The sequence below is a fragment of the Chelonoidis abingdonii genome, chromosome 10 (assembly GCF_003597395.2).
Source record: "Chelonoidis abingdonii isolate Lonesome George chromosome 10, CheloAbing_2.0, whole genome shotgun sequence".
NCBI classification, from domain to species: Eukaryota; Metazoa; Chordata; order Testudines; family Testudinidae; genus Chelonoidis; species Chelonoidis abingdonii.
In genome coordinates, this window is record NC_133778.1 from 78,651,345 (window position 1) to 78,673,532 (window position 22,188).

At 58.2% G+C, this 22,188-nt stretch overlaps 1 protein-coding gene across 9 annotated transcripts in view; it reads right to left on the bottom strand.

The window, feature by feature from the left end:
• The window catches only part of TNS1 (tensin 1), a 296,511-nt gene that overhangs the window by 249,592 nt on the left and 24,731 nt on the right, over positions 1-22,188 (bottom strand). For 8 of the 9 annotated variants that reach the window (XM_032764412.2, XM_075070329.1, XM_075070328.1 and 5 more), the window contains exon 3: positions 13,850-13,887. In XM_032764412.2, the coding sequence (XP_032620303.1) occupies positions 13,850-13,887 (38 nt within the window). Of the gene's footprint in view, positions 1-13,849; positions 13,888-14,002; positions 14,019-22,188 lie in introns of those variants that run through there. The other variant, XM_075070330.1, reaches the window with a different exon arrangement.

Sequence of the window (22,188 nt, forward strand, 5' to 3'; positions counted from 1 at the left end):
CTCGCCCCATACAGTCACACAAACACCTCACTTCCCTCCCTGTCACACTCACCCTGCCAGTCACACACACCTCCCCACTCCCCTCCCCATCTCACTCGCCCCGCACAGACACACACACACCTCCCCACTCCCATCCCCATCATGCTCGCCCTGCGCACACGCGCGCACACATACACACCACTCCTGTCCCGCTCACCCTGCACAGTCACAAGTGGCCCCCCTCCCCTCTCCCCTCTCCATCATGCTCGCCCCATACAGTCACACAAACACCTCACTTCCCTCTCTGTCACACTCACCCTGCCAGTCACACACACCTCCCCACTCCCCTCCCCGTCTCACTCGCCCTGCGCGCGCACACACACACACCACTCCCGTCCCACTCACCCTGCACAGTCACACGTGGCCCCCTTCCCCTCTCCATCATGCTCGCCCCATACAGTCACACAAACACCTCACTCCCCTCCCCATCACACTCGCTCCGCACAGTCACACACACACTCCCCACTCCCCTCCCTGTCACACTCGCCCCGCACAGTCACACACACACCCCACTCCCCTCCCCGTCACACTCACCCCACACAGTCACATACACTCCCCACTCCCCTCCCCATCACACTCACCCCACACAGTCACACACACCCCACTCCCATCCCGTCACACTCTCCCCACATAGTCACACAAACATCTCACTCCCCTCCCGGTCACAGTCGCTCCACACAGTCACACACACACCACTCCTGTCCCCGTCACACTCACCCTGCACAGTCACATGTGGCCCCCCCTCCCCATCATGCTCGCCCCATACAGTCACACACACACCCCACTCCCCTCCCCGTCTCACTCACCCTGCGCACGCGTGCGCACGCACACGCACACACACACACACCACTCCCGTCCCACTCACCCTGCACAGTCACACGTGGCCCCCCTCCCCATCATGCTCGCCCCGCACAGTCACACACACCTCCCCACTCCCCTCTCCGTCACAGTCGCCCCGCAGTCACACACACCTCCCCATCACAGTTGCCCCGCAAAGTCACACACACACACACACACACACACTTCCCTCCCCGTCACAGTCGCCCCGCACAGTCACACACACCTCCCCACTCCCCTCCCCGTCACAGTCGCCCCGCACAGTTACACACACCTCCCCACTCCTCTCCCCATCACAGTCGCCCTGCACAGTCACACACACCTCCCCACTCCCCATTACACCCTCCAGCCCTTTCCTCTCACTGTCTCCACCGTTCTCCTCTAACTGCCCTGCTGCCATTGCTCCAAACCGCCCTTGGACCGTGGGCTGGAGGTTCCACACTGGAGCCGGGGGTGCGATTTCCGGCCAGCGCAGACGTCCCCACACTAGCTCTGATGGCCCTGACCCACTATGAATAGCAGCATAACCCCCGTGGCTGACCGGCTGGCCACTCCGTGCCCCATCCCTAGGCCGGACTGGGGGCAGCCAGCCCCTCCCGACACCCGCGCCGGGGACGTCTCCTCCGGCCAGACGGCCCCTCGGGGAGTGAGGAGTCGCAGGGTGCCCCCACAGGTGAATTCATGCAGGGTGCAAGCTGGCGGGCTGCAGCCCCCACTAACAAAGAGGAAGTGCTTCTGTCCTGCATGGCTCACCATGGTGCTCTGTGTGCACAGCCCTAGGCTGGGACAGCAGCTACCAATCCCCTGGGGCTGGGCTTCCAGCCAGACTGGGGCTGAATGGGGGCAGGGGAGTGGCTGGGTAAAACACACCGGGGGGGAGGGGGTCTTTAGTCCATGCCCCAGCTTCCCGCTTCCCCAGCAGGGCCCAGGGGCTTCTACAGAACGCGCCGTCTCCCAGAAAAGGCCAACCAGCTGCAGGCATCTCCAGTCCGCGATGCCAGGCCTGGCCGCCAGAGCTCAGGTTGGGCGCAGAGCTACGGGAACCACCGGGATTTCACCTCACCAAGAGGACTAGCTGGAGTCTTTCTGTTACAGTCTCCAGTTCCTTCCGGGACCTACACAGAGAGGGAGAGTTTGTACCGGTCCGATTGGTTCTGTTCATGCCCCGGCCACCAGCAGCGCTGCAGGGACAGGTCAGACCCCAGCCTCCTGCTAGCTTTAAGCTCCCCAGGATTTAGGGCAATGGCTCAAGACCCTTCCCACAAGCTTTGGGCACCATGCGTCAGACCTGGACAAATGGGAGAGTGTCGAGAGGAAGGCAATGGGACGAATGGCCTCACAAGGAAGGTCCTCAACTAGGACTCGGGAGATCCAGCGTCAGTTCCAGTCTCTGCCACCGCTTCTCCATGCGACCTTGGTCACGTCACTTGATCTCACTGTGCCTTCATTTCGGACACTGCCTAGCGCAACGGGGCCAGGATCTAAACGGCAGCCTCTATGAATCAGCCCGATACGTGTAACAGCCCCAGACCCCTCCAAATCCTAAGACTTTTTCAAGGCGAGGGCAAGTGACCTGGACGTGCCGAGCCGGGAGGTGGAATTCTGCCGGGACAGCTGCCTACAAACATGCAGCAGAGACCCGACAAAGAAGACAGGGTCATCTCTGCTTATGAGCAGCCCAGGGAAGAACAAGAGGTCACGGGATTTGGGCTGCAGCAGGGGAGGAAGGGAGTTTAGAGGAAATATTTAGGGAAGAACATGAAGATGCTAAGAATAGCCCGAGCGAAGGGACCGGCTGCCAGGGAGGACGTGGAATGGCTGTTAGGGCAGAATAAACGCTAGGCAATCCAGGAGGGGTGAGGAATCATCAAAATGACCCTGCAGGTAGCTCTCCGCAGGTCTGATCAGCAACTTCCCTCACCTCCCTGCTTCTCGAGCCCTTGGCAAGGGATCAGGGCCCAGGGGCTGTGTCTGCCAGTGGAGCTGCCTCCAGTGAGCGGGTCCAGTTTCCAGACGGGCGCCCCCATCGGCCACACACAGCACTTGGGCAGACAGGACTAGGGGCGAACGGGACCAAAGACGGGGATCCTTTCCAAACCCCCCCGTATCCCGGGTCTGGCAGCCCTGCTGACACCCCTGGCGGGGAGAGAGGCTGCAGGGCTGTTGGTCCAGCATTCAACAAGACGCAGCCAAAGGGGGACGAGACCCCCTCGGCTGAGGTTTGCGCTGAGGGGGCTGGCAAGGGCCTCCCTGAGCTGCAATGTCCAAGCTGCGCATGGCACAGGAGCTCACGTGGGCCCAGGCCAAGGCCGTATGCCGCACTCCTCCTGCCCCTCTGCTTATGCAGCTAAGGGGCTGCTCAATTGTCTCAAACCTCTGTCCCCCTCGGATCCTGCTAATGCTTTTCTCCACCCCCACCCCCATTTTTAACAAAGTCTTCTGCCTCCCCACCCATCCTGCACACACACACAGCCTCTTACCATCCTAGTGTTTCAGTGGCATCCATCACCTTGGCACCTGGGAAGTGTTGTGCACCATTCAGCAGCTGCTGTGCTCCACCCTAGAGGGGCTGCATTTCCCCAGCAAAGAAGGGGCACAGAATATGTCTCTACTGCAGCCTTTACTGTTGTGCCACAACATTATATGTCTTGAGAGGGGCCTAAAAGACCCTCAGCCGTAACAGTGCTGTCCCCACTCACAGTTCAGACTGGGCGAACCGGTTCAGCTGAAAACAAGAACCGATCCAAGACTCCAAGCTCTCACTGAACCGGCGCCGTGCAGATGCACTGACCCAAACCACTGCAGACAGAATAGGAACCAATCAGAAACCCTAAACCCTGCCTGGGTTCTGAATCACGCTCAGATGCAAAATACTCAGGCTGGAGAGGAACGTTCGTTTTCCAGTCCCTGGCTGGGAGCAGATGTGAATATGCTGACATCTCCAAGTGAACAGAGCCCAAAGGAACTGGGAGAGGTTAGAGAGCAGCCACATTTCAGCCTGTTCATCTGAATTCAGAAGTTTCCGAAGTTCCCTGGTCACTACTGACAACATAAGAACTGCATATGGCCCTCCACCCACCTCTGCCCACTGCCCGTGATGCACTGGACAGCTCGTTTAGCTCTTGGGGAGGCCCACACAAAAGAACGCTAACACACAGCAGAGTGCTTGGGAAATGGAATTCGTCCAGCCTGCTGGCAGAGCAACTCCGGAGCCCCACTTTTGCCAACTTTCTATGGCACAAACCCATCCAGGATGTTGCTGTTCAGGCTCTGGATCTCTGTCAGGGAGAGAGGTTCCAGGCTGACAGCATCATCGACTGCGGAAGCTCTGGAAACCGCTCCAAGTTGAGGCCGCTGTTTGATTGTTCCCTGGGCACTCGATGTAACAGAACTCGCCTGTCAGAATCCATGTATCCTGTTCGCTAGAGCTCCTCCACCGTACTCAGCACCGCAGTATTCACAGAGCCAGTTGCGACAAACGGTGTTCAACCATACAAATAAGCTTCCACACAGCTCGAACCCCAGCTTGGTCTATGGTCTCCCTAATGTTTACCAGGGGCCACGCCCTGCCTGCAATTCTGTACAGCACAGAGACATCTAGTGGTCGAATAATGCATTGCAAGTAAATATAATCGCACTGCTTTTTCGCTACAAGTGACGACTTCCAGTATGTGAGGGGGAGTGTTCCCAGCCCGGGTCGAGAGCAGGCAGACCTCAGCTGTGGGGACAATAAAGGGGACAGCTGAGCGCGCCACACAGCGCTCTCTCCGGATGCATGGTTCAAGGCAGCATTTCAGGACACGCTCCGGGGAGGGAAAAGGGTGGGGTGAAGGGAAGGATTTTATGGGGCAGCGTAGAGCACCCAGAGGCACCGGTGGCTCCAAGGCAGAGCCTCAGCTCATCTGCTTGTGATGGAGCAGGGATCTCTCCTGGGAGCAGCCACTGCAAAGCAGTTTAGCATTTCCTGTTTCTGGTCAGGTCAGAAATGCCACTGGAGTGAATGTGGCTCACTCTTGAGGGTCTCCGCTATCCCCAAGCGGGGTGAGGCACTCAGGGCGTGCAGCCCAGCCCGCAGAGGAGACCCTACAATAACAAAACAGGCATGTGTGGCTCTCGGGGGTCACCCTGCAATCACAAGCCAGACAATCCCCGTCCTTGCCACCGGTCCTACCAGGACAAACCAGGGGCGGCTGGATCTCATCCGACGGCCATTCTCGTGAGGGTGGGCAAAGATATTAGGGAGCTGGAGAGTTCAGGGAAATGAGGGGGAAACTTTTGTCCCCAGGACCTGATTCTGATCTCAATTGCACAGACGCAAGACAGGAGAGAGCCACATCCCAGCCCACCCTACCCCTGGCACCGAGGCTTAAGCGAGCTCCAGAGGCTGCCGGCCCCTCCCATCCCTAGGAAGGGTCCCTCCAGGTCAGGGCAGCATGGGAAGAGCTGATCTATAATGAACTTCATCAGGCCTCTGGAAAAGGACCCAGATTCCTTCCACACCGAGGCGCCTTCCTTCCCCGGGACACTCCCGGGAGCATAAACGTCCAGCATCTCTGCAAGCGGCAGCCCTGGTGCCCCAAGACCCAGGCCTGGTGTTTTACAACCAGCCTCAGGAAGTTTCACCGTAACATTGACCAGATGGCAGCAATTTGAGCAATCAAGGGCATGTGGAGCAGGCTTGAAGGAAACAGCTCTCTGGTGGGGGCCGGGGGGCTCAGCAGCTCCATCATCAGGAATGCAGGGAGGGAAGGATGCCTGAAGTCTGAGGTAAGTCTTATTAATAGCGCAGGCCAATTTGACGGTGACAGTGAGCAGCAAAGGAGTCCCTCCCCCAACCCTCTGCGGTTCAGCGTCTATCACACACACAGGCACGTCATGCAGAGGACAAGTCCAACTCCATCCTGTGCAGTACTCTCCTCTGATCTTCAGGGGGCGCCACGCCCCCAGTTCACATGGCCTCATTCCCCCCAACCCGCCTGGCCTCAGCTGGGCTACAGCCCTGCTAGCTCGCACGATTTTATCACAAGCCTTGTGATACGTATTGCTTTTTCTAAAGCCCCAGTTCCTGGACCCAGGGATTACCGAAAAATCACAGCTTTTGCTTAAAAAAAGAAAAAAATGTTTTTTAGCCCTTGTGGTTTTGGGGGGGAAAAGGTCATGGCTGTGACCTGCAAGGATGACACCGCCAGAAAACAAATCAGAACCTAAAAGCCATGTATTTAAAAAAAAAAAAATCTCATGGTTCTTCAGCCAATCTCAGGATTTTGGAGGTCTCGGGGTCGGCAGTGCTGCAGATTAAGATTTCAAGATGCAACGACAGATTAAGTTGACTCGACTTGATCTAATCAACTCCTTCTACTCCTGTACACAGCAACTGTCCTACGCTCTAGCAGCGCTGTCCGAAGTCCTCAGCTCCCTGCCTTTGCACCGACTGCAGTGCTCAACCATTGCTTGAACGGTCCGGCCTACGGAGCCCTCTGCACGCAAAAAGGAGAGAGGAAAAAACTGTGCACAAGTCCCCTGGTTTCAGTCGCCTTCCAAGGGAGACGAATCTTGAAGTTGCCTGGGCTGGAAGTCATCTCCCCTTGGCGCATTGAACACACCTGTGCTGAAAAGGCTGCAGCCAGACTTAACTTTAACCCACTGCTGCAGCTCATGGGGACTACAAGTCCCAGCATGCAGTGCTCCATCCTGAGCTGAGCAGCACACTGCACACTGGGAATTTTAGTCTCTGCTGGTCATATCACTGGCCCTGTTCCTCTAAGGATTTCAATGCACCCCACCACAAGCATTCATTGTGTGGACACAGCCCTCTGCATGCAATCCTCCGGGGCCGACGAGACACTGAGCCTGGCAAAGTGTAGGCGCGGCTTCTGAAATGCAGAGCTACCTGTCTCACTACAGCCCCCATCCCCGCACCTGAGCTCCTCATAGTGTGATGTATCTATCCTCACAACCCCCCGCCCGGTGAGGCAGGGCAGGCTGCTACCCCCATTGCAGCACCAGGGACGTGAGACGTGGCGAGACGACCCCACGCAGGTCCGTTCAATTCTCACGGGCCGGAGAGCCAAGTTCTCCTGCAACCTGCTATGCGGCAACCCCCCCGCGATACGAGAGCACACGGTTCAGACTGGGTCTGCAAACTGCAGCGTGGACGCAGCAGGGCGGTTGCAAAGCCAGAGTTCTCAGTGCAGTGTGGACTCTCAAACCCAGACTTGGGAACACGAGTCCCACAGATCCTGGCTTTGCGTGCAATGCAGGCGTACCCTGAGCGGCCAACCGACGGTCACAGCACCGATGGTGTGGCAGAGCAGTGCTTGAACCTATATCTCCCAAAGTCCCCAGCGCAGTGACAGGGCCTGTTCTTTCAAGCCATGGTTGGCTTTGCGGCTGGCTTCGCCCCCGCTCACCCCTGCTGCAAAGGTCTCTAATCAATGCCCCCACAGGAAACTGGGGCTGGGGTCTGAATTCCCTGCCCTGCCCCCGGAGCAGATGGGAACTTTGCACCCATCCTTCTGGCCTGCGGAGCGGCGAAGAGAAAGGCTCGAATCTGCACCGTTTGCTGGCTGGGAACACACACAGCAGGCCGGCCTTACCGCAGGGACTAGAATATTCTCAAGAACATTGCCCCATTCCCCTGCCTTTGCTGCTGATTTATAGACACAGCCCTTTCCACGCCGGCCAAACCTCTTCTGCTTCAGACAAAACAGAACCCAACAGGTTTTTACAGACCCGGTCAGGTGATCAGCCTGGGCTGGTGCTTTTTAAAGGGGCATTGCCGTGGCTGGACAGGAAGGACAACCTTGCAAGGAGAAAAACGCTACATCAGGACACAGCTGGTCCAGGGTCAAGTCATGATTTCACCACCGCCCCCCTGCGGGACTGCTGGAGCGTAACCGACCGCCTCCGGGCCTCCTCCTTCCTCTCTATGCGGCATCTGTGTAGATCGTAAAGTCTTCGGGGCCGGGATTGCTCTTGCTCTGCGGTTGTACAGCCCCTTGCACTGTGCAGCCCAGAGTTACCAACTAGACTAATAATTATGAAGCTAGTAGATCTGTTGGCAATTTTAACTTTTAGGATGGGTCCCACCTTCCTGTACCAAAAGCAAATGTTCCCCCCCCCCCCCCAACTCTGACACTAAAAAACCCAGCCTGGTAATAGATTAGAGCAGTGGTTCTCAAGCAGGGGTCCGGGGACCCTGGGGGGCCGCAAACAGGTTCCAGAGGGGCCACCAAGCAGGGCGGGCGTTAGACTGTCTAAGGCCCAGGGCTGAAACCGAAGCCCTGCTGCATGGGACTGCAGCCTGGGGCCCCCAGCTCCGCCATCCAGGGCTGAAGCTGAAGCCTGAGCAATGTGGCTTTGTGGTGCCCCCGGTGGCGTGGGGCCCCTGGCAACTGCCCTGCTTGCTACCCCCTAATGCCGGCCCTGGCTCTTACATACAAAAACCCAGTTGTTGTGGCACAGGTGGGCCGTGGAGCTTTTATAGGATGGGGGGGGGGGAAGGGTGAGAACCATTGCCCACACACCTGAGAATGGCACAAACCGCCAAGGGGCCAGTCCAGCATTTCAGGAGTTAATTGCCCCACACAACAGTGGGAGGAGCTTAGTCCTGCTGTCTTTTTTTTTTTTTTTTTTTTAAGGAGCAGGATTTGGTTTTCTCAGTGGTTGTTGTCTAATTGTTTCTTGGCAGCCCCAGTGATGGATTTACAAAAAAAATCAAGCGCCTCCAGCCCTTTCCAGGGCGGCAGCACCGCCATCCCCGCGCGCTCTGCAAACGCCCATTGTTGTTCCTCCCCAGACCCCTGTGTTATTGTAGGGTCTCCACGGCACTGGACGCCTGCTACTGAGATTTCCCCCCTCCTCTTCCTACGGGGCGTAAAATCTCAAAGACATTTGTGGGGGGAGAGGGGGAATAACCTCATACCCAAGATCAGGTTTATTTATTTATTTTTGCTCTGATCAGGCTAACGAGCGAGACAGAGCCCATCTGGGTAAGCGAGAGCAGCAGCAGCCACCGCGGTGCATGGAGCACTGGCAGCTCGCGGGGGTTTGGAAACATGACAGCCCGAGGGCTCGGCTGGGGTTTGAAGCCGTAGCCACAGAGACCCAAAATGACGGGCTGGCTGGGCCAGGAACACTGGGAGTTTGATTTATTCCGTTGGACCTGCGCCAGGCCAAACCAAAGAGCTGGTATTTCTCCCTCCACCCTCTTCCTCTGATGCCTGCCCCCGTGCATTGGGCTACAGTCATGGGCACGGGAGACAGGGCGCTGCCCCCCACTTTGGAGAGCCTGAACTTGGCAGAGTGCAATAAAGGGGGCCTTGGCCCCTCCCTCTGGCTCCTGGCAGGAGCTGGGTGGCATAAGCACGGAGGCCTCTTCCCTGCTGGCATGAGGGCAGGGCGGCTGGGCCACTTTTGCAGTCTATCCGGAGCCCATGGCTGGAGTCCTGCAGCTCTTCCTCGCTGAGCAACCCCAGGGACCTGGGCCAAGATCCCTCAGCTAAAAGAACAGCTGCCAGCGCCCCGGCCAAGTCATTCCCCACCCGCCTTCCTCTGTCTCGTCTCTTTCGACTGCCCCTTATTAGGGATACGTACAGGACCTAGCGCAGCGGGGCCCCGATTTCCACTGGAGTTCCAGGTGCTGCTTTAAGTCCCAGGAATAATGAGCAGACCCAGCTCAAGCCCTGAAGCCAAGATCAGGACACACACAGGCTGCGGATGCACAATCATTTGGGGAGTTCTCCGGCTGCTGCTCAACCCTAGTGTAGACAGGGGCCTGGCACCCATGCCACATGCTAGCTATCTCGGAGGTAAGATCACCAGTCCTCCCTCTATGCGAACAATCCCAACACTGCACCTCTTGCCAGAGTGCAACGAGGGGAGATGCCGGGGAGACAAGGGCACAAGGAGTCCAATGCACCCGGACAAGGCAGAACTGCAGGCTCCCCGTGGAGCTCCCAGTCTAACAGAGCAAACAAGGGGAGGATAGTCTCAACTGTGCAGAGGGTAAACTGAGGCAGAGAAAAATGAAACTGCTTTGCCCTAGGTCCCATATATCAGAGTTGAGAAGCGAATCCGGGTCTCTTGAACCTTAATACCAGCACCGTGGTGTCCTACGTACAGCATCTACGCACTACTGCAGCCATTAACCTGGGAAACACGCCCAACCCCACCGCCCTCTGGGGTCCCAGGACAGATGGATCAGGAGGGAGGTCAGTGAGCGCCAGCAGGGGCAGTACCTCTGGCACAGAAGAGATGCCCCTCTCGCTGCACGGGCACCCCTTGCACCTCCCAGAATTGGGCCCGCCATTCCCATGTCAGTATTGGCATCCCAGGCCATAAGACACTGTGCGGGACTGCCCGTCTCTAACCAGGCAGCCTGGACACTCCAGCCAGGAGATTTCATTTAAGAAAACAATTATTTTTGTTTCTGGCCTTCACCGTCATGAAGAAAACCTCCCAAATATGAACAACTCCAGCGCTGCCTTCTTGAGTCAGCGCACAGACACGACAGCGGGAGCACTGATTCTGAAACCTAACGAGGGCCGTGTTCCCTAGTTCACCGACAGCCATTGAAGCCCTTCCAATGAAGCTGTGGGTGGAGTTTAAGGTTGTGGGTGGAGCTTAACACTTGATGCTCTGTACACCCAGCAGCCAGCAAGGAGAAACATGGCCCTGTGTCAGAACGGGAAGGGTCTTTCCGCAGCAGGGCAAAGCTCAGGAAGAAAAGAGAAAGAACACATCTCATTGCCTCTTGCCACCCGTGCCATGTTTGCCGTGCGTCTTCCACCAAGGGGCCTCTCAGATGCCCAACAGCCAAACACAGTCTGCCTAGGAAATAGGGAACTCTCGGGCAGGCAGGGCGGCCAGAGACGCAGGCAGAAAAGGGTTGGGGCAGCCGGCCGAGGAAGTGGAGCAGCAGGGACAGTTCAGTGAGGGAGTGGCAGGAATCAGAGACGGTGGCGTCTCAGATGGGGACTGCAGAACCACGAGTCACCGCCTACGAGCGGAGAGGCCATTCCAGACCATGGGGTCCGGCTCTTAGAATCATAGAATCATAGACTAGCAGGGTTGGAAGGGACCTCAGGAGTCAGGAGGTATCTAGTCCAACCCCCTGCTCAAAGCAGGACCAACCCCAACTAAATCATCCCAGCCAGGGCTCTGTCCAGCCTGATCTTAAATACCTCTAAGGAAGGAGATTCCACCACCTCCCTAGGGAACCCATTCCAGTGCTTCCCCATCTTCCTAGTGAAAAAGTTTTTCCTAATATCCAACCTAAACCTCCCTCACTGCAACCTGAGACCATTGCTCCTTGTTCTGTCATCTGCTACCACTGAGAACAGTCTAGATCCATCCTCTCTGGAACCCCCTTTCAGGTAGTTGAAAGCAGCTATCAAATCCCCCCTCACTCTTCTCTTCTGCAAACTAAACAATCCCAGTTCCTTCACTTCTCCTCGTAGGTCATGTGCTCCAGCCCCCCTAATCATTTTTGTTGCCCTCCGCTGGACTCTTTCCAATTTTTCCACATCCTTCTTGTAGTGCAGGGCCCAAAACTGGACACAATACTCCAGATGAGGCCTCACCAATGTCGAATAGAGGGGAATGATCACATCCCTCGATCTACTGGCAATGCCCCTACTTATACAGGGCACAATACCATTAGCCTTCTTGTCAACAAGGGCGCACAGTTGACTCATATCCAGCTTCTCGTGCACCGTAACCCCAGGCCCCTTTCTGCAGAACTGCTTCCACTCAGGAGGAAGACCGTGGAACTCACTGCCCCAGGAAGTTGCTGCGGCCCAAGACGTTGCAGGTCTCAGAAAGGGATTGGACATTTCTCCGGCTATTGAGGATATCCAGAGTTATTCCAGTTAATGGTAGGACAACTTTGGGACAGGATATTAAATTCCCAGCTTCCGAGGTGAGCCGATCGCTATTAGAGACCTAACAAAGGAGATCATCTCCCATATGCTGCTGTGGGGTTCTCACACCTTCCACGATCAGAGATGGGATACGGCTAGATGGACCTGGGGTCTGATCCATTTTGCCGGTGCCTATCTTCCTAAGGACCTAGCGAGTGGGGAGAAGGATCTATGGTGGGTTGTGAGCACTGCGGAGAAAGGCAGTGGAGCGTCCCGAGGGTGGGCTGGATGTGTTGTTTCCAGGGCCAGCTGAGGGAAGGGTTGGCTGCATTTTGGGGATACCAGCACCGAGGAGGCAGCAACCAAAGTGGAAGAGTCTCGGAGGAGAGCCCAGATAGTGAGGACAGACACCCCCATACCGGGCACTGACCCAGGGCCCGCAGAGCTAACAGCACGGGGGCTCAGGGGCCTGGCACTGCAGCAGTGCCAGAGACGGACCCTGTGTGGAGCAGCACAGAGGGAGGACACAGAACACACCGTCCCATAGGTGACACCAGCTCCGTTCTCTACATGCTCCAGAGCTATCTTCCAGCGCACACCCCGCACAGAGGGGGGACCCAGGAGAGAGACCCGGCTTGGGGCTTTGCCATACCAGGGTGGCTCCTGGCAGCTGGAGAAGAGACATGGGGAGAAAGCTGCGTCAGACACCACCAGCGCAGTGACTCCCAGGCGCTCCGGCCCCCTCTCCATGGCCAGGTCCTAGGCTGGGTTTGGGGACAGTATCACCTGTCCTCCTGTCAGCCAACCTGAGGAGATTCCTCCCCTTCTCCCTCCCCACGCAACATTCAACAGCGCAAGCAGACGGTGGCCAAGACCCTGCTTCATACCCAGCTCTTCTGTGCAACCCCCCTCTCCCCCCATGCAAGGACGGACGACCTTCTCCATCAACACCCTTCCACAGAGCAGGGCAACTAGGGCTTACGCAGGCCTGTGCACCGCAATTCGGAACAGACATGGGCCCCGGCGCTTCCGAGATGCAGGGGAAATAACGGGAGGGGAAGAAGCCAGCAGCAGAGGAGGAAACCCACGGCCTCTCCCAGAGGAGCCAGAAGGAGCAGCAAGCATCCGAGCAGCACAGGCAGGTGAAGGAGCAGGATGGGGGGCTTTGGGAGGCCAGTGGACTAGACTCCTCAAGGACATCACTCCAAATTTACTTGCTGCATCCACTGCATATTTGCAGCACGATGAGTTACGGGCACCCGGACTGGCGGGCGCCCGGGATACAAGAAGCTGCCCCACGCACCCGGCCTGCGGCTGCACCCTGCCCAAACGGCCGCGTGCGGTGCAATGCACGTGCCCTCGAAGGAAAGCTGGCACAAGAGCACCAGCCGTGCTCTCCCCCAGTGCCCTGGGGACACCACAAACCCAGATCAGCCAGGCAATCTCCCAGCAGTCCCCAGCTCGAGACCAAGCCAACCAGCAGCTGATGCTGAGATCAGGGGCCGAGTATCGGCATCTCCACCAGCTCCAACCAACGACCATCCAAGCAGGCCAGGCAGCACAGAGACAAGAACTCCTCCACTCTCGCTGCCGTGAAGGGAGTACACCAGGGAGCTAAGTGAACCAGTTGGAAATGTGTGTGCTTTAAATGCCCAGAGTGAAACAGCAAAAATCCCTCTGACCTCTACAGGGCCAGGATCTCATCCCGCTTTTAGGGGCCGGGGAGTAGGAAAGATCATTCACCTGCAAAGCAGCAGCTACTTCTGCCCAAGGCTTGCTGGATGCCCAGCGGCAGCTCGGAAAGGCACCAACGTTTGCTGGGTGCACAAAGGAAAGGTGCCCAGTGCTGGGAACAGGAGGGATGAGCTTTACTTCCCCACGGGCGGCAGGGAGCAGCCCAGGTCCCCAGCAGCGCTTTGTAACCAGACACTGCAGCCCTGGCGGGACCCCAGAGTGTGTCACCTTGAGCGACAATCAGGACCCAAGTGCAGAAACGAAGCTGAGGAGAGCAGAGAGAGGCTCCCCCGCCTCCTTCCTGACTCAGAGCGACTCCAACCCGACCGGGGCCCCCGACACAAGGAAAGTTCGCTGCGAAGGGGGCAGCTCCTTACCTTGGCTTCGCATTTCCTGTGACAGTACAGCTTGCACCCTGCGAGAGAGAGAAACCAGGACTCAGTAGCGAGCTCACCACCCTGGCTCCGAGCGCAGGGAACCGGACCAGGTCCCGGGGACAAAGAGGGACCGCCCGGGACAGAAACACCAACCAAAACAAACTCTCCAGGCTGCTCCGGGAAACCCAGGCGCAGGCCGGGGCAGAGGAGGGGGAGGAAAGCGAAGCACCTGGCACCTAGCCAAGGATAGCCTCGGCGGCACAGGTACGCCGGAGTGCGCCGGCCCACGGCAGCAGCTCGGCTCCTCGGGAACATGCTGAGCACATTGTGCTGAGCTGCCTGCCACGCTGTCAGAGCCTGCCCCGGGGCTCAGGGTTCGCCTGCCTACCCCTTTTTCTCCCCCCTCCTTGCCTCTCTCTTTCGTGACTGCACAGTGCACACGGAGCAGGCCCAGCCCGCCCTCTCGCTCCAGGAGTCATGTTCCTAAGCAGTTCACTCCAGCAGGAATGTTCAAAATGCGGCCCGGTCCCCTCCTGCTTTTCCTCGCCCGCTGCTCACATATTGGGGCTGGGGAACGGCCTTCCCACCCCAGGTTACGGAACAAAAGAGTTTTTGCCACCTCCTGTCTCGGAGCCAGGATCTCGGCCTCTCTGAGCCCCTCACTGCAGACCCAGCCGGGCAGGGCAGAGCCAGGGGTCGGGCAGAAGGGGGACCCCTCGGAGGATCCCGAGCATCAGGAGATTTGGGCTGTGGGGTAGAGCGAAAGCAGGGGTGTGCACGGGGTGCCCATTGTCCATTTGCCGGGCACCCATGGGGCCAGACCCACCTGGCATGCCAGCACCGCCAGCGCTCTTAGACGGGCCCGGCCTGGATGAGCAGGAGGGCTGGGGTCAGGCCTTCCCTTTACTCGCGGGATTCCCCTCAGTCCCAGGCTACCGAGCAGGGTACTGGTTCCAGTGCCAGGGAGGGCTGGGGCTGGACTAGCAGGGGGGATATCGAGGGGAAGTGGCAGAGCTGGGGTACGGGGCAGAGGGAGCGCTGGGCTGGAAAAGCAGGGGGCTGTGGATTGGGACTGAGAGGGCGCAGCAGAGCAGAGTGAGGGGGGCTGTAGATCAGGATGGAGAGAAAGCGATAGAGGTAGGGAAAGAGAAGCCAGGATCCCAGGACAGGCCCCTCCACCTGATGTCCCAGACCTCCCGAGGCTTGCACCAGACAAGTGAAAGCCCGGGCTCTGGCTGCTGCTGCCCACCTCCAGCAACGCGACAAGGCCAGATGGGCCGAACGGGCCAATTTCTCTGAGGGGAGCCCTCCCGGGAGCTCAGCTCTCCAGCTGCTCACTCAGGAGAACCCAGAGATCGAGAGGCAACATGCATCTTCCTTGGGGCCCTGCTGGGCGGCTTCCTCCAGGGACGCCACCATCCAGTCCTGCTCTGCGAGCGTTGGAGACAGGCCAGGCGGTGCAGCCTGCAGTCCCCAGCCCTGACAGCATCCTGAGTCACCCCATATGGCCACCGATGTCCGAGCTGCAGGGTGTGTCTCAGGCCACCTGGGCCATGGCTCCGACGGGGGCTAGCCGGGGCTGGCATCTCCCACAGCCCTGGGCGAAGCCTAGCACTCAGCTAGCATTGCCAGGTATCCAGCTTACATCCAGCCCCTACTTTACCTGCCCTGCCCCATGCCTGCTCCTGCCAGCTGCCAGCCTGCAGCTCACCCCTCATTCTGTGCTTGCGTCGGCTGCACACGACGGGCCCCAGCTGTCCCCGGGGGCCAACATGGTGCAATCCCTGTTCAATGGGATCCTAAGACCAGGCATGGCAGTGCCATAGGGAACCAACCCCCCCGCCCAAGCAATACATTCTGCTAGCAACACCACTGCTCCACGCCAGCCTGGAAGCTGGGGCCCGGCCGGTGAGGTGTTCAGAGCAGGGTGGATACAGCCACACTTCTGCGGTGCTAATCCATCACTCCCTCGCCCCTCTCTCAGGCCCTCCAGCTGCCCTGGAGTCCTGCAGGCCAGCCCCTGGCTCTCCGTACCCACCCGCGCCCTCCTTCCCGTCTCACACTGAAGGGTCAGAGATGGAGATGCTCCACTCCCTGTTTGAGTGATCACAGGCAGGGAAGGGAACGTCTCTGTTCCTCAGCCCGCCCATCCAGGGGTGGCAAGTTCTATGGGTCCATGGTGCCCATGGTCCAGGAATATTCAGGGCCTAGGGGCCCGGCTCCACCAATGTTTGGGGCTAAGTCTCCCCCCTGACCCTGCCTGCGGCCCCTGCACACCTCCCCCAGAGCATGTCCCAGCCCTGCCTGCCGCCCCTGGGTGATTTAAAAGGGCCCGGGGGGCATTGGCCACCATCACCGGCAGTGCAGTGAGGCTAAAGTGGCTTCCTGCCCATCCTCGCTCCGCACCACTTCCAGAAGCAGCTGGCACATCCCTGTGGCCCCCGTGTCACGGAGTCTCCGGGCGATGCTCTGGAACTGCTCCCCACAAAGCCAGACAGGACTCTGGGGAGCCTCCTCTCCCTTGGAGCAGACTGTCTGCAGGGCAAGAAGCTCACACGGCTTCAGCTCCTGGGTCTGATCTTGGAGCATTCAGCATCCTCTGCCCCTCTGTGCGCTTCCCACAGCAAGTCTGCCCCAGCGGGGTCTTGGGGAAGCCAGAGGGTCCTGCACCCCCACTTTGCAGTCAGACGTGACTCTCAGCCAGCCAGTAAAACAGAGGTTTATTCAATGACAGGAACATGGTCTAAAACAAGTATCAGAGGGGTAGCCGTGTTAGTCTGGATCTGTAAAAGCAGCAGAGAATCCTGTGGCACCTTATAGACTAACAGACGTTTTGGAGCATGAGCTTTCGTGGGTGAATACCCACTTCGTCAGATGCATGTTTCCACTACATGCATCTGACGAAGTGGGTATTCATCCATGAAAGCTCATGCTCCAAAACATCTGTTAGTCTATAAGGTGCCACAGGATTCTCTGCTGCTTTTACATGGTCTAAAACAGAGCTTGTAGATACAGAGAGCGGGACCCCTCGGCCGGGTCCATTCTGGGGGGCAGTGAGCCAGACCCCCACGTCTGCCCTCACTCCAGCTCCAGACTGAAACCCCCTCCAGCCCCTCCTTTCTGGCCTTTGTCTCTTTCCCGGGCCAGGAGGTCACCTGATCTTTGTCTCCAACACCTTTAGCATCTCCTTGCAGGGGGGAAGCACCTGGCCATTAGTTGCCAGGCGACAGATGGTCAGCCAGGAACTGAGGCCCCCCCACAGTATTCAGAGGTAACATTAAGAAGAGCCCCACTTCCTCACACCTGGAGGGGGTGTTTCTGCGCACTGCCTGTGCCCCGAGCGCCAACTCCGCAGCTCCCATTGGCTGGGAACTGTGGCCAATGGGAGCTGCAGGGGCAGTGCCTGTGGGCAACGGTGCATGGAGACCCCCCTGGACCGCCGCATAGGAGCCACTGCGAGAGGGGCGTGTGAGTCGCTTTGGGGAGCCACCCAAGGTAAGCGCCACACCCCTCCCTCTCTCCCACACCCCACTCCCTGCCCCAGCCCAGACCCAGCACCCAACCTCCCTCCCAGAGCCCGCACCCCTCACCCCTCCCACACCCCAACCCCCTGACCCAGCCCAGAGCCCACACCCCAACTCCCTCCTAGAGCCTGCCCCCCGTGTCCCCTCCAGCATCCTAAACCCCCTCCTGCGCCCCTTCCTACACCCCACCTCTGCCCCAGCCAGAGCCCGCACCTAAACTCCCTCCCAGAGCCACAGGCAGGTGCTTGGGGGGTGGGCAGGACTTGGACCCATTCTGGGCATCACCAAAAATTATACAAACCTGTCACCCCTGCACCCATCGCTGCCAAGGCCCAGCACAAGTGCTGCCCAACACTTTATCAGAGAAGCCCTGGGTACTTATATGGTCTCCAACTGCCCATCACCATAGTATCTGGGCGGGGACCCTCCCTATAGATATGCAGGCAGCATGGCTAGACCATTGAACTGGAACTCAGGAGACCTAGGTTTGACTCCCACCTGGGTGTGACCTTAGTTTCCCACTCTGTGCCTCAGTTTCCCCATTTTACAGATGGAAATGACACTGCACTCCTTTGAGTGCTACGGATGAAAAGCGCTAAATAAGTTATATAGGATTATATCAGCTAAAATGGCTAAAACACACCCGGTCTCTGCATAGCTGCACGGTTGATTTAACATGCCACAAACGATGCAACCTGCAAACAGAAGGCCCCCCTCCCCCCCCGCCTCACAATGCTACGAGTTCAATATTTGACACAATTTCAAGACTTGGCATCAAGAGTGAGAATCGCCTTACCAGGCTCCCATTCTCCAGACTGATCTGAAACTGACAGAACGTTTGAAAATCACAAATCTCTTTTTTCCAGCCCGGAGGCTGTGTAATTTACCTTCCCCTTCCCCTCAGCTAGGGAGTGTGAAACCAGCCAGGTCAGTTTCCTGCCATTCCTCTCTCCAAGACAGGGCCGCAGGGCTTGCATTACAGAACCACAGAGGGACTCTCGCAAGCAGCTCTGACCTGCATAGAGGTTGTCTGCGAACTCCAGAGACCTGCTCCTAGGCAGATCTGCGTGGGAGCTGTCCCTGGAAACACGTGCCTGGTTTTAGTAGATCAGGGCCTACAATACGTTGGTTTATTCTCAGCCGGTGACATCTTGGCCCGACTGATGTCAGCAGCAAGATGTCAGGCCAGCCATTGCCCCTGCAGAGCCGACGCAGCTCCAGGGGAGCCGGGTTGAGTCCAGCGCCAGGCATCACCACACCAGGAAAATGCTGCAGGTCAGCGGGCAGAAAAACTCCTCGGGTCACGTGAGCAGGAGTCACTGAGCACCCATGGCCCCAGCCCTGCCCCACTGTGCCACTTCTGGCTGATCGGCACTTTCAGTCCAAAACGCACCCGATTCACTCCAGTCTGTCCATCAAAGTGACCCCTGGGAACCCTTCTATCCCCATTAGCGACTGACCATCCCGCTTACGCTTTCCCTCGCTCACACCCAGACGCCAGGTACCGGGGCCCTCGGCACAGAGCAGAGGTACTGATCAGGAACCAGGGCAGGTCCTAGCTGGATTGAAGCGAATGGCTGGGGCTGGGGTGGGGATATTTAAAAGTGCTTCCCTCCCTCCGCTGGCCCCATCTAGCTCCTCCCGGGGATTGCACGGGGCATTCTTCTCTTGCTAAAGAACTGTGTCTCCCTGCTAGGCACAGGCCCTGGGTCTCTCAGCTGATCTCAGCACATCTAGAGGGAGGAAGGGTGAGGCACAGGACAGGGATCCAGGACTCCTAGGTTCTCTTCCCATCTCTGACTTGGATTTCCTCTGACGTCTTGGGCAAGTCACTTAACTGTTCTGTGCCTCAGTTTCCCCAGATGTAAAATAGGGGCAGGGCTGTGTCAGAGGCACCTAGAGCTCCTCCCACAAGCCCATTCTCACATGCTTGTGGCCCAACCCAACCAGTTATCGCTGGGCCATCTCCCTCAGCACCCCACGCTCAGCCCGGCCGATGGCTGATCTGCACAGCCAGCGGGCACAAAGCAGCCAGTTCAGCTGCCCAGACGCAGCTCAGCTACCAGGCGTGCAGAGTTCACCACACATGCGTGGCCTACCCTGGCACCCAAACATGCCCCCGTTGCATGTGCGTGGGCCACACACCTCTCCCGAGCACAGCGGGCCTACGCTCTCGCACCCGCAGCACGTACACACAGACGCCACGTGCAAACACCCTAAGTCCTCCCCACCCCGGCCCACCTGCTCGCGAGCACGCTCACCCTCCCCTACTCCGGGCAAGAAGAGATTCCCAGATTCAGGAGACTTTAACATGTCCCGTCTTCTTTCCTGCACCGACGCCCTCCCGGCTCCTACTGCCTGACTTTCAACGGGACTCAGAGGAGGAAGTGACATCAGGCCCGGGGGAGCTGATTCTGTGGGGCAGGCGGAGCAGCGAGGAGGCTGGAGTGACAGCCCGGACACTGGCCCAGGGCTGTCACAGTGCAGAGCTGCGAGGTTCAGGGACTGATCCTGCACAGACCTCAGAAGGGGCAGGATCAGGCCCCTGGAGAGATCCCAGAGTCCGGCAGCTACACTGCATTTCCCCAGGGGGCTGTGTCAGTCCCCAGCTCCGTACCCCACGGGGGCACGGGCTGGCATACGGCGGCAATCCCGCCAGGCGGCATTCGAGAATCGCCACGTGCCTGAGCTGAGACAGGCTGCCCACAGCTGGGCACAGACAAAGCCAATCACCAGCTGCTTCCCAGTGCACTCCCGGGAGACCCACCAGCTGGGTAAAATACCCACACAAGGGGCCAGGAGAGTGCCAGCAAACCCAGCCCCAGCATTCCCTCCGCAGGGGGACCTCCACGCCCCCGGCTTTCAGCCCTCTCTTCAGCTCGCTGGCGCTCGCATTTCTGAACTGCTGCAGATGCCAGCACCACATAGGCGCTGCCCGCCAGCCCTTGGCAAGTCCCAGCAAAGCCCCTGGCCAGGTAAAGTTCCCCGCCAGGGGTTTACACTGCACTTTGCAGCCCTGCCAGAAACAGCATCTGTTCCTTTGATACAACACAGTCATTGTTCCTGGGGGAGGCGGGGGGAGGGCCTGGCCTGTGGACAGGATTCGTTACTGTGGCTTTTCTAACCCAGGGAGATCAGTTGAACGAGGCGCTAGTGCAGGACTCCTGGGTGCTCAGCCCCACTCTGCCATTGACCTGCCAGGCACAGTAACACAGCCACCGCTGCCTCAGTTTCCCCCTCTGGGGATGAGAACGTTCCCTAAAGGCTGCGAAACATACCCACGGCCGAGAAGAGCAACAGGCTGCAAGCTACTCCGGCAAGGGAAGGGTCCCCACTGGATGCAACTGAAGAGCGTTTGGGGGCAGGGGGGCTCCTTATGCAAAGTACACCCCGGCCCCAACCGAATTTCGTGCAGCACCAGGCTGCGGGGAGCCCCTCCCCAACACACACCCCCACAACACCTGCCTGGCCCCGCCCCCTCCGAACGAGACTCACCTGCCCCCCCCCTTCCATGCTGGCCAGCAGGGCAACCTGGCTAATGGGGGTGGCCTTTTAACCCCATCCCTACCACAGCCCGTGGCAAGTCACACTAAGAAAGGGCAGGAGGGGCTGAGTTTGCTCAGTGTCCTTGGCGTCTCTGCCGTGCTCATGTAGAAACGGCCCCTGGGTGTGTGTCGTAGGTCCCAGGTCCAGCCTCAGGTCCAGCCCCAGGTCCAGCTAGCCCCACGTCCAGCCTCCAACAGTGGGTTCAGAGAGACGGAGTCAGAGGTGGGGGAGAATCTGCCTCTTGTCACTACTAGAGACCTGCCCAAGCCCTGAAGCGCCATGTTGAAATATCCCTTCCGGAATTTCCACCATCATTAATTATGCTAATACTGCATATTCATTAGGGCTGTGTAAATGTCCAGTCCCTCCTCGAACTGGGCTAGGTACACACTGTTCCCTTCAGTTGGATTTGAACTGACCACTAGAAGTGCTGAATCAGATCTGCCCCCTGCGTGTCTCCTGCTAGCCCTCACAGCTGGATTCCCCTCCGGCTCCCACATCATCCCCATCAGCATTGTGACCGGAGCTCTGGAGGGACCCAGTTTGACTCTCACATCCCAGGGGAATTTTACTGTAGTTTTTCATTCTGGGAAACCTGGTTCCATGTTTCCCAAGGGTCAGCACAGCTAATAATAACCAGATCGCTCTTAGACGGGGCTTCTCACCTGCAGAGCTGCAAGCACTTTACAAAAGAGACTGGCAGTATTATACCCATTTTACAGATGGGGAAAACTGAGGCACAGAGCAAGGCCATGACTTGCCCAAGGTCAGCCAGTGGGTCCGTGCCAGAACAGGGGACAGAACCCAGCTCTTTTGAGTCTCAGGCCAGCATCCACTGGATCACACTGTATAATCAGAGCCAAAGAGACTCCTCTAGCCTCAACTGTATTTCAGCCTGTATCTTCCACCATGGGCTGTCTGTCCAACAAGTATCAACGACGGCTGAGCATGGAACGGTCCAGAGTGCCTAAGAACCCAAACAGACTGATGCTTCTCAGAACCCCTTCCAGATGCACGGGACTGTCTGAGCCCGCCGGGGCGGAGATCTTGCAGAGAGATGCTTTCTTCCGAGATTTCTAGAAATTTTTTCGGATCGTTGTACCAGCAAGCGCAGAGGGGGAAAAGGAGGAAATACTCTGGGTGCAGGGTGTGATGGAGTAGGGACTGTCTGTGTGGGGAACGGGAAAGCAGGGGATGTCTGTAGGTGAGGGACAGGTAGTCAGGTTGTAATGTGAGCCGGCAGGGGGGAGGGGGAGCTGCTGGGCGGAG